Source organism: Pelobates fuscus, chromosome 3, assembly GCF_036172605.1.
Source record: "Pelobates fuscus isolate aPelFus1 chromosome 3, aPelFus1.pri, whole genome shotgun sequence".
NCBI classification, from domain to species: Eukaryota; Metazoa; Chordata; class Amphibia; order Anura; family Pelobatidae; genus Pelobates; species Pelobates fuscus.
In genome coordinates this window covers 302,937,865-302,956,605 of record NC_086319.1, presented here as the reverse complement: position 1 = coordinate 302,956,605, position 18,741 = coordinate 302,937,865, and the positions used below count along the sequence as shown (strand labels likewise).

The 18,741-nt window shown below is 40.7% G+C and overlaps 1 protein-coding gene across 16 annotated transcripts in view; it reads left to right on the top strand.

Annotated features, from left to right (window-relative positions):
- MEF2A (myocyte enhancer factor 2A) overlaps nucleotides 1–18,741 on the top strand; it is a 142,041-nt gene that overhangs the window by 57,409 nt on the left and 65,891 nt on the right. For all 16 annotated transcript variants that reach the window (XM_063448850.1, XM_063448848.1, XM_063448844.1 and 13 more), the window contains exons 2-3: nucleotides 15,613–15,805; nucleotides 18,199–18,402. In XM_063448850.1, coding sequence (XP_063304920.1) covers nucleotides 15,752–15,805; nucleotides 18,199–18,402 — 258 coding nt within the window. In that variant the 5' untranslated portion in view covers nucleotides 15,613–15,751. The remainder of the gene's footprint in view (nucleotides 1–15,612; nucleotides 15,806–18,198; nucleotides 18,403–18,741) is intronic.

Genomic DNA, 18,741 nt, shown 5'->3' with positions numbered 1-18,741 from the left:
CAGTCTCAGCAGCAACTGGTTTCAGTCATTAAAAACCATGAAGGGCACTGGCTAAAAGGTATAGGTTTGCCTTTTGCACGATTTGGCCAAACTAGTATTTCTGACAATATATTCGCTCTGCACTGCAGCGAGCTTGTGGCTGAGAGGAGGGGAGGCAAAGAGCTCTGCCCATCAGACCGCAGGTAAGAACTTAAACCATTACTAAATGTATTTACTACAACAAAATCACTACAGTGGTTATGATGTTTCAAGTGTTCCTTTAAGTAAATTGTAGGAAAATAGTTCAATTCTAGTTTTATAGAAAATAAACAAACCAAAAATGATTGCGCTTACACTAATGAAGTCTGCTGTGCATGCTAAGGATGAATGGGATTTAGACCCATTGAGGTCCCAGAACAAACTAACATCACCACGAAAAAAATGCTTAGTATTGGCAGTAATTTATTTTGTCTGTTTTTATATTTTTAATATTTTGTTTTTCACACTGCATTTATTAATGTGTGATTGCCAGTGACTGCTTTATTTTATTTATTTATATTTTTACCCCTGTACATACTGGAAAATAGAGTGAAACAAGAGCTCTATATCCATTAGCAAACTGCATGTGTATGATTAATCATGTCATCGTTATGTGAGAAGAAATTGGTGTGTGATTAGATCTCCCTGCCCTATAATTTAGTTACTCTGGAAGGTAGTCAGAGAATATACGGGAAACCATTTCACAAATATCTGAAGGATAATATTTCTTTAACAGCCTTGGGTACTGAAAGCTCTTTAGTGTTATGCAAATTAAACTGTGTTAAAAAATAAAATAAAAAAAATAATAATAATAAAAGCACATATGTTTATAGGTAAGTTCAAGTATGTCTACTAGTACATAAATGATTTATGATCTCACTTAGATTGTTTCCCAATAGACAGCCACGTGCCAGTCATGCCCGTACTTGCTTTGTGTATAGTAACGAGTGCTAAAATACCCAGAGGGTCAAACATCTGCTCCTCCACACTGTGCGTATGTGTTCGTTTTATGTTTATATGTAATGTGCAGAGATATGCCTAAAATCTCACAGTATATTGTGATATATCTCTGCCTGCTCCTAGAACCCAGATCAGTGATGACTAACGTTTACTACGTTGGTGTAGACTACAGCTTCTGTGACGCTTAGGCAGCTATGTGGCTATATAAGGATTATGGATTCCGAAAATTTTATATATGTGACAGATCTTTTTTTTTGGTGGCATGGAACTGTCTTGATTATATTCTTCTGTCTGTCTACTTCTTCAAAGACCGAGGAACTTGCATCAGTTTTGATAGTTATTAGGAAATTCTGATATAGACCGTCTCTGATCCTGGTGGTAAAGCTAGATATACACTGTCTGCACTGAGCACCTCGTTGACCTTCCAAGTTTTGCTCTTCCTGAGAAAATAATTGTTCATTGTTAATAATGGACTTGACTTTTGCTGTTGTCTTGAGAAAGTCAATTCCTGGAAGTTAAACAGCCGTTGTCGCTTCAGTGTTTGCTTAGTCACAGATCTGTCTGTAGATTTTGCACCTTTTTAGGGAAATGTATGTGGGATTCAGTACAGGACTGCTGCTCCAATAGGTGTTTGTATAAATACTCCACTTCGCAAAAACCTAAAAGCACATCTTTTTTTCCAACAATTGTCTGTCGATTAATCCTACTGTACTGAAGGCCGTTGCAGGAATCTGTATTTTGGGAGTGCTAGCATGGCAGAAATTGCTCGATACTCAGCTGTTTTCCCTAAAGGCACCTTAGCAAGTTAACACAGTTTCTCTTGTGCATATTTGTTGATCACTGCCTTTTCTAAGCTCCGAGGTTGCAAGTATAGTGCAGATTTGGTTATGCCACTTCTAGACTTTGCTGATTTCATTGTGTCACTGTCCTCTCTAATATCTGTGTCCTGAACATGGTTAAAGAAAAACGAAACCAAAAGATAGCATTGCATACTTGTAAAGCAAAGATTGACATCTGTTTACATTCCAGATGTTTTTTTTTGTGTATTTATACGGTTTTAGCTTTCTTTGTGTTTTTCTTAATTGAAGTGTTGCCAGGATACACAAGACTGACACAATAACACCGTGAAGCTTGTGACTGAGTACCTCTGCCAGGTCGGCTTCCTTGTTGCTACCAGGGACTCTGGAGCTCTTCAGACCCAGTTGCCAAAGCTTGACTGGGGTCTCTGAGGACCTCTTCCAGCAGATCAGGCTGCATTGGTGATAGCTCTGCCAGGTCAGCTTCTTCATTAAACAGCGCAAGGAAGCAGAGAGGAGCTGCAGGTATATTACTGCTCTCTCACATGCCACCTACAATTCTCCTGCGGGCGGCCAGCTCATATGCTACCGCGGGCGGCCGCCTTAAAAGGCCAATATCCTAGGCACCAGGTCGAAATTTCTAGGTGCCATGGCGACCTGGCGCCTGGCATTTTTGAGCCCTGCTATAAGGAATAAAGTAGGAAATAGGCTGTGTGTTGCTACCACTATATGTTCCCATGCTATATGATTAGGCATAAGCAGTAGTAACATGTTTTTAGGTTGTAAGGGTATTGTAATCCCCGTTACTTAAGTTATGAGAGATTGGATCTCTTCCCACATTCCCAATAGACATTGGCACCTCCACCATATGTGGATCATAGATCCCCTCTTTTCTCCACATCTCCAGCAGAGTGTTGAGCACCCAAAAAACATGTGCGCCAGTCTAACCGGGACTATGTACCAGCGCAGGATGATTTTGGAGCTCAAGATGTGATGAGCTATGTGATATTCCACTGAGCGCCGTGAAGATCTCCCTCCCTGAGTTCGGGTATGTCTTCCCCACAGTCTTTCGACCATTCCTTCGCATGTGAGCCTAGTGCAAAGGGTTCATGTGTATTTAAGGCCTGGTAACATATTGATATATATATTTTTTTTCTTACCATGAAGAGCTCCTAAACACATATTTTCAAAGTTTTACAGTGGCATCTCCGCTGACCTATTGCCTGTGCTCTGCATGGCCCTGGATAGTTGGTTCAGATTAAAAGGTTATCCCTGTATTTGTCCCAACAATCTAACACAGCTTTGGTTGTTGGGAGAGGCTGCATATGTGGTGTGTCCCCCTGTGGACACAACTGTGGTAGGTCTGTTATATAGTGCCATCATTTTTTTTAATAAAAGGTGTCAGTAAAAGGTGACATGGCCGAGACCAATCAAACACCTTTTCTGCATCTAAGAATAGATGGCCCCGAGTGATAAAACCATGTCTATAGAGCTTGAATATGAATATTATTATTATCTTTTATTTGTATTGTAATACGTTTTCCCATGGCCAATTATATGAACCTTAAAAACTAAACTGAAAGTTGCGGTGAATTGACGAAATATGAAAAAGTTAGGCTAAATAAATATATTCCCCCTCCCCCACCACAGAAAATACCAATTTGTTTTTAAGTGACTAGTTTTTCATTTGCATTAAATGCAAAAACAGACTGGCATCAAATGAAACAAAATCTTCTTCCTATGATTCAGTGCACCTGATATGTGAGCACTTACGGCATTGTGCCAAGTAGACGCCTACAGAGTTTTTCATGAAGGACCCAAGGCAGTCCAGATTAGCAAACCTCTCTTGAAAATGGCTGTATTTAATCATATTTACAAGGTAAATCAGGTTGTAATTCAGTTATTTTAGCCAAATGAATACACCTTATTCTTTTTTTTTTTTTTTTTGTAAATCTTTTTTATTGAAAGAATGTTAGCGAGAGAAGTAGGCTCGCAGGCCTCCATGAGCAACATTTGTAAAGGCATAATACAGATCATGAATCAAACTTTATAAATACACAATAACATTATGCAGAACAATGCTCAAATACATCGTCATAGCATAGAAAGAGTAAAGTTGCATTTTAGACATGTATGCCATAAAAGCGATGTCTATTCCTTTAAACTTTGATCTACACACTAACACGTATACTTAATTGTCATCCAAGGCTTGGTGTATGACATTATTATTATTATTATTATTATTATTATTGCCATTTATATAGCGCCAACAGATTCCGTAGCGCTTTACAATATTTTGAGAGGGGGGGATGTAACAATAAATAAGACAATTACAAGAAAACTTACAGGAATAATAGGTTGAAGAGGACCCTGCTCAAATGAGCTTACAGTCTATAGGAGGTGGGGTATTAGAAACATTAGGATAGGAAATATCAAGTAGGAGTGAAGCAGAGCTGGAGGAGAGAGCAAAGCACTATCCCATAGGGACAGGTATGTAAGGGAGAGATTACTCTGGGAGGCCATACGCTTTCCTGAAGAGATGGGATTTAAGGCCCTTCTTAAATGATTGAAGACTAGGGGAGAGTCTGATGGCAGTAGGCAAGTTATTCCATAGGAGAGGAGCCGCCCGTGAGAAGTCCTGCAAGCGTGAGTTGGCCGTACGGGTGCGAGCAGCGGTCAGGAGGTGGTCGCGGGCAGAGCGGAGGGTACGAGGAGGGGCATACCTCTGGATCAGTGAAGAGATATAAGAGGGGCTGGAATTGTTCAGTGCTTTAAATGTATGGGTTAGCACTTTGAATTGACTCCTATAGGATACAGGGAGCCAATGTAAGGACTGGCAGAGGGGCGAGGTGTGAGAGGACCGACTGGATAGGAAAATCAGTCTAGCTGCAGCATTCATTACAGACTGTAGCGGGGCAGTACGGCTTTTGGGGAGACCAATCAGGAGAGGGTTACAGTAATCCATGCGGGAAATTACTAGAGCATGGACAAGCTCCTTGGTAGCATCTTGCGTAAGAAAGGGGCGGATGCGGGCGATGTTTTTGAGTTGGAACCTACAGGACTTGGCAACAAACTGGATGTGAGACTCAAAGGTGAGACCAGAGTCAAGTATGACGCCAAGACAGCGCGCTTGTAGGGATGGACTTATGTGGATATCACTGACTTGAAGGGAGAGTGAGAGAGGAGGATCAGTATTAGGAGGAGGAAAGACAAGGAGTTCAGTTTTAGAGAGGTTAAGTTTGAGAAAGCGTGACGACATCCAGTCAGAGATGGAAGAGAGGCAAGCAGTGACACGTTGCAGGACGGCCGGGGAGAGGTCCGGTGAGGAGAGGTATATCTGAGTGTCATCAGCGTACAGGTGGTAGTTGAATCCAAAAGAGGCAATAAGTTTTCCAAGAGAGGCAGTATAAAGAGAAAATAGAAGGGGACCAAGGACAGAGCCTTGGGGAACTCCAACCGAGACAGGGCGAGGGGAGGAGGTATCCTTGGAAAAGGAGACACTAAATGAGCGTTGGGAGAGATAGGAGGAAAACCAAGAGAGGACAGAGTCACAGAGACCGAGTGATTGAAGAGTTTGAAGGAGGAGAGAATGATCAACTGTGTCAAAGGCAGCAGAGAGGTCAAGGAGAATTAATATGGAGTAGTGACCTTTGGATTTAGCGGAGATTAGGTCATTAGTCACTTTGATAAGAGCGGTCTCAGTAGAGTGGAGAGGGCGGAAGCCAGACTGAAGAGGGTCAAGGAGAGAGTTGGAATTAAGGAAGTGAGACACACGGGTAAAGACAAGTCTTTCCAAAAGCTTTGATGAGTAAGGGAGCAGGGATATGGGACGATAGTTAGAGGGGGAGGACGGGTCAAGAGATGGTTTTTTCAGGATAGGTATTACAGTGGCATGTTTAAGGTCAGCAGGAACAGTGCCAGAAGAGAGAGAGAGCAGTTAAAGATGTGTGTTAGGATAGGCACAAGACAAGGGGAGAGAGATCTGATGAGGTGAGATGGGACAGGATCAAGTGGGCAAGTGGTGGGGCGAGAGGAATGGAGAAGTGCAGCCACCTCTTGTTCAGTAGCTGGGGAGAAAGTCTGAAGGGTAGGGAAAGCATGATTTATGTGTGGTTATGTGTGGACATCACCTTCCAACCCTTTTTGTGAGTCTAGGCCTTTCACTTTTATTGTTAAATCGTATTTATTATTAGCATTTATAAAGTACCAACATATTCTGTAGTGCTTTAAAGTTATAGAAAGGGGCTATTTAGAGTTGAGGAAGGGCCCCAGAGGTAACTAAGGCAGTGGGCCTTAGAACCGGGATAGCCTGGTTGACATTAACAGTAAGAGTTCTTGGGCAAGACGCCTATATATATATATATATATATATATATATATATATATATATATATATATATATACACACACACACACACACAGTTGCAAGAAAAAGTATGTGAACCCTTTGGAATGATATGAATTTCTGCACAAATTGGTCATAAAATGTGATCTGATCATCATCTAAGTCACAACAATAGACAATCACAGTCTACTTAAACTAATCTAATAACACACAAAGAATGAAATGTTGCCATGTTTTTATTGAACACACCATGTAAACATTCACGGTGCAGGTAGAAAAAGTATGTGAACCCTTGGATTTAATAAATGGTTGAACCTCCTTTGGCAGCAATAACTTCAACCAAACGTTTCCTGTAGTTGCAGATCAGACGTGCACAACGGTCAGGAGTAATTCTTGACCATTCCTCTTTACAGAACTGTTTCAGTTCAGCAATATTCTTGGGATGTCTGGTGTGAATCGCTTTCTTGAGGTCATGCCACAGCAGCTCAATCGGGTTGAGGTCAGGACTCTGACTGGGCCACTTCAGAAGGCGTATTTTCTTCTGTTTAAGCCATTCTGTTGTTGATTTACTTCTATGCTTTGGGTCATTGTCCTGTTGCAACACCCATCTTCTGTTGAGCTTCAGCTGGTAGACAGATGGCCTTAAGTTCTCCTGCAAAACGTCTTGATAAACTTAATTAATTTTTCCTTCGATGATGGCAATCTGTCCAAGCCCTGACGCAGCAAAGCAGCCCCAAACCATGATGCCCCCACCACCATACTTCACAGTTGGGATGAGGTTTTGATGTCGGTGTGCTGTGCCTCTTTTTCACCACACATAGTGTTGTGTGTTTCTTCCAAACAACTCAACTTTGGTTTCATCTGTCCACAGAATATTTTGCCAGTACTGCTGTGGAACATCCAGGTGCTCTTGTGCAAACTGTAAACGTGCAGCAATGTTATGTTTGCTGAGCAGTTGCTTCCTCTGTGGAATTCTCCCATGAAATCTTGTTTAGTGTTTTACGTATTGTAGATTCGCTAACAGGGATGTTAGCCTTTGCCAGTGACTTTTGTAAGTCTTTAGCTGACACTCTAGGATTCTTCTTCACCTCATTGAGCTGTCTGCGCTGTGTTCTTGCAGTCATCTTTACAGGACGGCCACTCCTAGGGAGAGTAGCAGCAGTGCTGAACTTTCTCCATTTATAGACAATTTGTCTTACCGTGGACTGATGAACAGCAAGGCTTTTGGAGATACTTTTATAACCCTTTCCAGCTTTATGCAAGTCAACAATTCTTAATCGTAGGTCTTCTGAGAGCTTTTTTTGTGCGAGGCATCATTCATATCAGACAATGCTTCTTGTGAAAAGCAAACCCAGAACTGGTGTGTGTTTTTTATAGGGCAGCAGTAACCAACACCTCCAATCTCATCTCATTGATTGGACTCCAGTTGGCTGACATCTCACTCCAATTAGCTCTTGGAGATGTCATTAGTCTAGGGGTTCACATACTTTTTCCACCTGCACTGTGAATGTTTACATGGTGTGTTCAATAAAAACATGGCAACATTGCATTCTTTGTGTGTTATTAGTTTAAGCAGACTGTGATTGTCTATTGTTGTGACTTAGATGATGATCAGATCACATTTTATGACCAATTTGTGCAGAAATCCATATCATTCGAAAGGGTTCACATACTTTTTCTTGCAACTGTATATATAAATATATAATCTGTCTACCTCAAATGGGTGTACAATCTATGAGCATTTAAAGTAGACGGATGTATATTGTTTGGTGTCTTGCTCACTTGAACATGGGTTTCCTAGTTCTAAGGCAGTTATGTTACAATTGCACTAATCTGCCAATATGGTCTTGAGTAAATTCGGAACTTTGCTGTCTAACTGCTTACACCTCCCCTGTTTCGTGGTCCTGGTATATTTTTGCTTGTATTTTGAATAACCCAGCCAGTGTGCATGGAGTCACAAGGCATTGTGACAAGAGGATTGTGTAGATCACCCAGAAGTGTAGTGGAGATCGTTGTGTTTTGTATTTATCTCTGGTGCACACCTCACAGGAGTAAATACTTCAACAGTGTTTACAGGGCTGAGATTAAAAATGTGAAAGTTACACTTTAAACTACTCCAGTGTGCCATCTTCTAGTTCTTCTTGGGAACCATGATATTGCCATGCAATTTCCTAGGAGTTTGTGTTGTTGGTAGTGTGTGACAATATCAAAGAACATCATGGCCATTGCCACACATTTGTCTTTAGCAAAGTGTTTTCTTACAGACCCTTTTCTTTCTCTCTTTATTGTTCTTCTTAATCAAAAAATAGCTATTGGTCAGTTTGAAGGTCATCGTCATAGTGTCCCTTTTTGATATTTGTGAGGTGTGCACTTGGCGGCCTCATCTGTTAGGAGACGGAAGACAAGGCTACAATACAGGTAGACCCCACAAATCCACAGAGTACCCATAGATGATCTTTCTCGTGAGCAATGGGATGCCTAGTTTATGTATTGTGCATTGCACAAGTGGATGCTAGTTTCATCTATGGCTTGCATTGCTTATTTCTACGGTGCTATAGGATGTGGAGTTTGTCCTATACAGTGTCTTGTTCCTGTCTTTTTAATCTGCAACAAGGTTTAGATTCAACTTGTTTAAATGGCATACCCAATCTAATAACGTGTTCAATGTCCAAGTCCACATACTCATCTGGTCCTTTAAAATGACCCATTCACCGATTTCTGTACTGTCTGTACTATTTAATTAGGATTGGTATTTTTCTGAAAGCAAATCTTTAAAAAAAAAAATATGTGCAAACACAGGATGTGTGTTTCTAAAAGTAGTAAGTGTGAGGAGTAAATCTACAGGGGAAGACCTTTCACCTAACGTTTCCAACTTGAGGCTTTTTGTGTTTTGAAGTTACTGTGATAATTATAGGGAGTTGCCATATCGTGGTATCCCTGCCCACGTACGTGTGTTGGAACAAAATGAATAAGCATCAGACAGGCGGAAAATTTAATTCTTCAAAGTTTAATAAGTTTAATAAGTGTCTGTGTGGGAGAGGGAAGGAAGAAAATGTGGAGAGCCATCTCAGAAGTGAAAGAGCAGTGTCATAGATGTGCTGAATGGAGTTCATCATTAAAGTCTCTTTCAGCTTCTTCACAGAGATCCTCCTGTGGTCACTTTCCACTTTTCATATACCTAGTGTCTTTCACTTTTCTATAGTTCATGGTAATGTATTGCGTATTGCATTTTGTATTCTGAACATTGTTGTCTTCGGAACATAATGTTTATCTTGAAAGCTACAACTGACTGCCACTTGCATTGAGGTTGTCACAGTAAGTTCTGGTACATTTAAAGTCAGCAATCTATGGCTTTCTTTTGTTCATGTACAGCACACTCTCTTCGCTATCTCAAAATCGCTTTCCTCAAATGGAACTTGTCACACTTCACCAGCAACAGACAATCACGTACCATGAGAAACTAGTTCATACAATACTATATATTTATTCCCCTGTGATCATATATGGGATGTTAAAGGACCACTATAGGCACCAAGACCACTTCAGCTTAATGAAGCTAGGGGTTAACCCTTTTTTTTTTTTTTATAAACATAGCAGTTTCAGAGAAACTGCTATGCTTACCCTGAGGGTTAATCCAGCCTCTAGAGCCTCTAATGGCTGTCTCATTGACAGCCGCTAGAGGCGCTTGCGTGCTTCTCACTGTGAAAATCATAGTGAGAAGACGCCAGCGTCCATAGGAAAGCATTGTAAATGCTTTCCTATGAGACTGGCTGAATGTGCGCGCGGCTCCTGCCGCGCATGCGCATTCAGCCGATGACGTCGCTAGGAAGGAGGAGAGGAGGAGGAAAGCTCCCCACCCGGCGCTGGAGAAAGGTAAGATTTTAACCCCTTCCTCTCTCCAGAGCCCGGCGGGAGGGGGACCCTGAGGGTGGGGGCACCTTCAGGGCACTATAGTGCCAGGAAAACGAGTGTGTTTTCCTGGCACTATAGTGGTCATTTAAAGCAACTTTTTTTATAAATTTAGTTTGCTTAAAAGAATGCTTCAGCCCATTGCAGGAAATACAATTCTGTTGTGAAGCAGGTTTTTAGCATTTGTTGCAGGAGATAGAAAAAAAAAAAACAACCAACCATTTCTAAAATGCATCTCTGATCATTGGAGAGAAATAAACAAAGCAGTTTTAAATCTAGACTAAAAAAATCTGCTACCTGTGAATCATGCCTATGTACATCATTTCTAAATCAAATTATTTTTAGTAGCTCTGCATGGTTATGTAAGCTCACCTGACAAAAACAAGGCAAACTGATGATTATTATTATTGTTATTATTATTATTATTGGTATTTTATATAGCGGCAGCCTATGCTTCGGTGAGCACAATGTTACCCAGACTGCTTAGAGGCCAAAGAAAAATAATCTCTGGTGAAATGGAATTGATTTTTCTTTAACATCCACTAATTAAACCTTTAAAGAGAACACAAGGGGGCTGGGGGTTGCACTGCAACAAGGTTATGAAGGAACTGGCTAAAGGACAACTCCGAGCACTATAACAACTTCATCAAAATCTTTATACGCAATAAGCCAATCATTAGCTTCCTATTCATAAAAAAGGTACCTTCCTTTTTATTTAAAATTGTGCTATTGAATGGCTTAGAGCAGGATTCTCCAAACTCTGGCCCTCCAGATGTTGTTGAACTAGCTGACCACTCCAAGCCAGATAGTGGCACCTCTACCCAATGCTGCCCCAGCCTTCCGTAATCTAGGATTTCAGAGCTGTCCTGCACTGAAACACACACTTTGTGGTTAAACTTTTTTGAACAGGTTAACCCATAAAGGTGAGCCAGCACCAGGGACCTCCTGGCAACATAACAACTTTATGTTGATGAAGTAGTTATGGTGGCCAAACTGGTCCTTTAAAAAATAAAAACAAATACAAAAACCTTTAAGATTATGCCAAACACTGTAAATATTTCCACGTTTTTTCTCTAATGCACTCATGTCATTATAATCTTGCTCGTATGTATATTAAAGGATCACTATAGTGTCAGGAAAACAAACTAGTTTTCCTGACACTATATAATCCTTAGGTCCCCCCCACCCTCGGGGCCACCCTCCCGCTGGGCTGAAGGGGTTAAAACCCCTTCAGCCACTTACCTTTATCCAGCGCTGGGCTACCTCGGCGCTGGAGAGCTCTCCTCCCCGTCCGTCATCAGCTCCCGTGTATTAAAAATTATGGACGTTCTGCGTGCTCAATGCGATTTTCTCTGAAACTGCTATGTTTACAGCTGCAGGGTTAAAACCTTGTGGATATGGCACCCAGACCACTTCATTGAGCTGAAGTGGTCTGGGTGACTATAGTGTTCCTTTAAATAATTTTCTGTTTGAAGGTTTTATACCTTCTTGAGAGGATTTTGACAGAAGCAAAACTGTAGAGCTGTTAATTGGCTTGTTAGTGTATGTGTGAAAACTGGCAAGTCTGTGATTATAAAGCTTAACAATTTCTCATTAAGGCTTTGGAATTTGTCAAAAAGTGGAATCTGTGAAATGATGCAAATATATCAGTACTTGGAGTGACTTTGCTTCATCATGTTAACTAGGGGTACTTGTGAGTTTAATGGGGAACTCCATATTTAAAAAAACAAAACAACAAAAAAACACTGGTTTCATAGGCCCAGTTATTGAGAACAGGGTTGGGGAACGTTCAGCCCTCCAGATGTTGTGGACTACATCTCTCTTGATGCTTTGCTAGCATTATGGCTGTAAGAGCATTATGGGAGATGTAGTCCAAAACAACTGGAGGGCCGAAGGTTCCCCATCCCTGAGTTAGAATGACATGGGTAAATGGAAATTTAGGTCAGTATAGACAAGGAGAATTTTCAGAGTTTGGCTATTTTGCCATTCCCTTGTAAGTTCTCCACAAATCCCAGGGGATGTATAAATGTACACAAAAAAATCTTTAGTGACATGAGACAGAGAAATCTACATAAGTACATTTCAATGGGCAGGTGATTTCAAATCCTGTACTTTGCGGATGGTGATGGCAGCTGTATTATTCACTGTAATGGACAGATTAAACATGGGCTACCTCTTTTCTGTTGCAGAGACATTCTCTCCGGCTGAACTGGGATATACCTGTCACATTATGCCCAAACTACAAGTTACACTTCAAATTGGTAGCTGTCAACATTTTAATTCAGCTCCATCAGGCAACTGGAATAGATGTTTGCTGGGACTCTAACTCCCACTAATATAAGAGAACACTGAGACAATAAACATCTCCACTAAAGCTCTACAGTTAAAGGGGCACTATAGGCACCCAGACCACTTCAGCTCATTGAAGTGGTCTGGCTGCAGTGAATCCGTCCCCTTAACCTTGCTATGGTAATTATTGCAGCAAACTGCAATAATTACCTTGCAGGTTTAAGATTGCCTCTAGTGGCTGTCAATCAGACAGCCACTAGAGGCACTTCCGGAGGTTAGATGACGTTTGGTCGCTTAACTGATGCTGGACGTCCTAGCGCTCTGCATGAAGACATCCAGCGTCAGTCAATTCACCATAGAAAATCAATGCATGCACATTAGCCCCCCCCCTGTGATGACGGAGGGGGTGGAGCACCAACCCCAGCGCCGTGGGTGATCCGCGCTGGGATCGGGAAAGAACAGTAAGGGTTTATTAACCCTTACAGTGTGGGAGGTGGGGCCGCAAGGGAGCTATAGTGCTAGGAATACAACTTTATATTCCTAGCACTTTAGTATCACTTTAAAAGTAATATATAAGATACATGTAAGGTGTGTTTTAGGGAAATTTTATATCATATTGAGGTTCTGGAGACATTTGTAAGTCCAAGTAATTGTGTTGTTTCCAGAACACCTCATTGGCAGTCTTTTTTTTTCCATAATTCAGGGTTCTCTGTCATGAGATACATCCATGCCATGGGATTGTTTATCAAGGTGAGTATTGTGGAATGTGCCTGTCATGCATATGTGCACCCATTTCCTAACACACGGTTCACAGCTCCTCTGTCCATTCCTTTTGAAGTCTGTTTTAAGTAATGAGTCTGAGTGATTCATTTATAATTAAATAAAAAATCTCCTCTACTTAAACAGGTCTCACAGAGCATGGATCTACTCCATCAGCTAGTATTGAGCTAGCTTGGTATTGAGTTAGCTTGGCTAGCTTTTTATCCTGTTGTCATAAAATGATGAACAACCTTGTAACCAGCTTGTTATTGGCGCTGAAAAGGTTAAATGAAGAACACAATGTGAAATCATTTCTCACCAGACTCTGTCCACATGCCTCCCACAGCTTTTACATCTGCTTACAGTCTGCTAAACACCACACATTTTGCATGATAAATAATTCTAGGCAGCAACATGCAAATGAACTGATGAAGTATGCCAATTTTCGCTTCCTGCTTCTACTTTGGGGGTTACCTCAATGCATCATCCTTCTAGGGAGCAAAGGAACATGAGAAGAAAGTATGTTTCAGCTGTATCCAGCTGTTGAGAGGTCCATAGTTTATATCTGAAAGCCATATCATGTGCGTAGAGTAAAAACTGCCACATGTCTGCATATGTGTACAGGAAGAGTATACCACCAGTATGTGCCACAAAATGTTCTATTTTGCCAAAATGATTTCTATATAGGGCCACAAACGGCTGCTGTCCATAAGTTTCTAAACTATAACTCTCTTAATTCTTGATAGCTGGAAAAGGGTTGTGAGAGTCATAGTGGAACAGCATTTCTGTGGAGGCAGTTCTATAGATTGGGTCCCTTTCTAAAAACTGTGAATTCTGTAAAATTGCTTTATGCCAACATGTCCGAGGCAGTGTTTTTTTGTGTCTGTGTGCAAGAGGTTTATCATCATGTGCATAATTCTATTTTAGATCTTTTGTCATTTATTTATTTTTGTGCAGTGTCTACAGTCCACCTAAAGGTATATGGGTCACTATGCCTTCCTTACAGTGGCTAAAAGTTGGATGTATTGCATCGGATTACTGAATTGATAGGATGAGGCCACTTAGCCTGTGGAAATGTGGGCAGTTCTCACTAGTTGAAATATGTTCGAAGATTTATCAGTGCAAGAGCCAAATAAGAAGCCGTCACTGTGGGGAAACAATAGGATGTCTCTCAACAGTTAACACTTTGCACCCGCAGTAGCACGCATTGCCATAGTAAATCTCTCCCAGTGAGAGAGAATAATTTTACAGCAAAATTAGTACCCTGCACTTATGTATAAGATAGCAGTATAATTAGATGTTGAATAAAATGTAGAAAATCTACCATATTTATAATAAATAACATTTTCACATTATTATTTATCACTGTATGGAGTTCCACTTTCAACACAAAATTACTATATTATTTTCTGTTGTTGTTGTTAGATTTAGAACTTTTCTAAAGTAACATTATCTGTCTCACTGCTTAGGTTTGTGAATAGAGAGTTTCTGTCCAAATACAGAACTCTTCACAAATGTGCAGTGTTATCTTGCTGGAGCAGTTTTTTTTTTTTTTCTCTCTCATGCTTTTTTTTATTGAGAATGTTTGCAGAAGTTGTACACATATTGATATGTCATCAAAGATACAAATCAAACTATCGAAGATGGTAGTATACAGTAAGGGCAAACACTCTCATTTTCAATTTCTGATTATAGGAAAACAAAGAGAGAAGAGAGGGACGGGCCGGAGCAGTTTTTAAAAACATCCGGTTTTATGTTTTTTGTTTGTTTGTTTTTCTTCAGGTTTTAATTGGGGGTTTGACTTTATTTTATTTAGCAGAATACATGCTGACATTAGTATGTCCATTCTTTTGCTTCTTCTCAAAATGGCTTTGCTTCATTAAACTTTTCATGCTTTACCCATGAGCACATATATATGTCAACATGGCAGTGACACAGAGTTAGTCACCTTGTTTATTTAAAGCGATCTAGAAGACTTGAGCTGTTGTTATTATTATGACTGACATTTATAAAGCGACAACATTTCAGCTAACAGTACAATATACACAGACCAATACAAAAAGTAAAGAGGGTCAGCGGTGGAACTACTGCCAGTGCAGGTGCACCTGAGCCAGCACGCTGTCACAGCCCATCCAGTATCCCTCACACTTAGGGACACTCGATATGCATCACTGATCAGGTCCTCGGCTGGGCACCACAGCCCGTTAACAGTTCATCCAGGCCCCTGTCAGATGGTGCTGTAAACAGAGAGAGCTGCATGGGAAGGACTGGATGCAGAGAGGAGGGGGAGAGAGAGGAGGCACGCCAAGGAAAGGTCAGACTCCCAGTAAGCCAGACGACTCCCATCATCCTCCCTGCCTGCGAGCAAAATTCTAGTTATTGAAGTGCCTAAAATAAAAATTTAGAGAAAATACTTTTTTTTTTTTTTCCCCCTCAGACTTCTCAAATAGATCTAGATCTCCCAGTGAAGTGTACTACACAAAATTGTGTCTGTGAGCATGACCGGCATCTTAACATTCATTTTTGTTCACTTAGGTCTCTTCATAAAGAAGTACAGCCTCCAACTGATGTAAGAACACCAGCTGCCTAACATGCGTTAGGATTTGGAAGAGTGCTATCTTTGTGGATTATAAATATAATATTCTGGATTTCAAAGGGAAAGAACAAAGTGACAATGGGCAGGAAGAAAATCCAGATAACCAGGATAATGGACGAGCGGAACAGACAGGTGAGAGATGCTTACTGAAGCAAATGTGATTTTTTTTCTTAAAGGGACACTTTAGTCACCTAAACAACTATAGCTTAATGAAGCAGTTTTAGTGTATAGATCATGCCTCTCAGGTTTTACTGCTGAATTCTCTGCCATTTAGGAGTAAAATCACTTTGTTTCTGTTTATGTAGCCCTTGTCACACCTCCCCTGGCTATGATTGACAGAGCCTGCATAAACAAAAACAGGTTTCACTTTCAATCAGATGTAATTTACCTTAAACAATTGTATCTCAATCTCTAAATTGAACTTTAATCACATACAGGAGGCGCTTGCAGGGTCTAGCAAGCTATTAATATAGTGGGGGATAAGAAAATCTAAATTAAACAGAACTTGCAATAAAGAAAGGATAAACTTTAGATGACTCTTTACAGGAAGTGTTTATGGAAGGCTGTGCAAGTCACATGCAGGGAGGTGTGACTAGGGTTCATAAACAAAGTAATTTAATGCCTAAATAGAATTGAGCAGTGAGGCTGCAGGGGCATGTTCTATACACCAAAACTTCTTCATTAAGCTAAAGTTGTTTTGGTGACTATAGTGTCCCGTTAAAATAAAACTCCAGGATGGTGTTGGCCCCATTTTTTTTAAGGCAGTATGCAGATTGCATATTTAAAAATATACAAAAACAATTAAATTAAAGGAACACTATAGGTGTATTCCTGACCCTGTAGTGTTAAAAATCACCATTTGGGTGGTTTGCTCCCCCTTAACTCCCTTAAAAGGTAATAAAACTTACCTTATTTCCAGCGCCGCCTGGCTCAGCATTAATCCACCTCCTTGCTGACATAATCAGAATTGAATGATTTCAGTCAATCATTCAGTTGGATTGGCCAATTGAATGATTCTGGCCAATCCAATGCTTTCCCATAGGGAAAGCATTGGCTTGGCTGAAATCGGCAAGGGGTGGGGGTGGGGCCAACTGCCAGCGTGGCTAATCAGCACCTTTCCATAGAGATGTATTGTATCAATGCATCTCTATGAGGAAACTTCAGTGTCTCCATGCAGAGCGTTGAGATGCTGAACGGCAGTGCTGCACACTGTGGAGCACTGCCCCAGGGAGCACCTCCAGTGGCCATCTAAGGAGTGGCCTTTTTTCTGAAAAGGTAGTGTTTACATGAAAATGCCTGCAGGGGGTGATTATACTCTCCATAACAACTACATTAAAGGATCACTATAGGGACAGGAACACAAATATGTATTCCTGACTCTATAGTGTTAAAACCAACATCCAGTCCCCCTGGGCCCCTTAAGCCTCCATAAATGTAGCGAAATCCTACTGTATTCAAGCCAGAAGCTGTGGATCTGCATGCTGTTTGCCTCAAAAAAAAAAAAAAAAACAAGCAGTCTGCTGACATCATCAGAAGTGGTAACCTGATCCAATCACAGTGCTTCCCCATAGGATTGGCTGAGACTGACAAAGAGGCAGATCAGGGGCAGAGCCAGCATGATTCAAACACAGCCCTGGCCAATCAGCATCTCCTCATAGAGATTAATTGAATCAATGAATCTCTATGAGGAAAGTTCAGTGTCTGCATGCAGAGGGAGGAGATACTGAATCACAGGATGCTGTGCACACTGCTGCCCTGTGCTCTGCTGACAGCAGATCTGAGTGGATGGAGGCATATTATGCCTCCATCAACTCCAAAGTCCCTCTAGTTCACTCTTAGTGACTGCAACTGGAGGTGTTCCTAGCTTTCAATGTAAACACTGTATTTTCTCAGACAATACAGTGTTTACGAGAGAGGCTGCAGGGAGCTATAGTTCTCACCTGAACAACCTCATTAAGCTGAAGTTGTTTAGGTGACTATAGTGTCCCTTTAAGCTGTAGTTGTTCTGGTAACTATACTGTCACTTTAATAAAAAAAATAAAAAAAAAGCCTTTTGGTATTTGATGTTCTCACATTAATCTTTGCAGAATCTGAATGGTGCACTCATAAGCCAGAAAGTGACCGATGCTCACTGATAGAGGCACCCTATTAACAGCAATAATTGGGAACACTGTGCTAACCATTCTCCAAGGTTGGATGAAGTTGAGAGCAGAGCATAGGGTTACCCATGACACATAGTCTGATGAGGAAGCATGGTATCTCAGTGCACTATAACCAGTTCAGTACGATGACATTGTTATAGTACCTACGGTCTCTTTAACTGGGCAGTTCTGTATAATAAAAAAAAAAGAATCCCTGGTTCTTTACTGTGAATAATTTAGCCTCCATAGAAAACTGGTTACAGCATAGCTTTTAATGAAGTTTCATTCATTACTGAAATTAATAGTAACACCTAAACTACATACTACATGCCAAGTCTAACCACAGAACTGTTGTTATTTTTTTTATTTTTTTTCCCCCATTAGGTCACCTTTACCAAAAGGAAGTTTGGGTTAATGAAGAAGGCCTATGAATTGAGTGTACTCTGTGACTGTGAAATTGCACTGATTATTTTCAATGGCTCTAACAAACTGTTTCAGTATGCGAGCACGGACATGGACAAAGTCCTCCTCAAGTACACTGAATATAATGAACCCCACGAGAGCAGAACCAACTCTGACATAGTGGAGGTAACGTTATTACTGATGGTGTTTCTTAGATAATTGTGAGATTTAAGGGTGTTTTGGAATTGCATGTGCAGCTCTGGAAAGAGCGAAGTACTTTTTCTTTTTGATTTCATTTTGCATTTGGTGGGGACGGCAAAGACTGAAGTATGTGAAAACATAGTGAATACAATATAAATGCACTAGTTGCATAATCCACTGTTGTAATACAGTCTGTAGAGTTCGTTTTAATACATTTGTGGTAGATCTAACTTTATGATAAATAATCTATTGAATATCTTACATCAACTTCATAGCAGCAATTTGCTAATGACTAATGTGGCCAGTGTTAAATGATTCATGTAT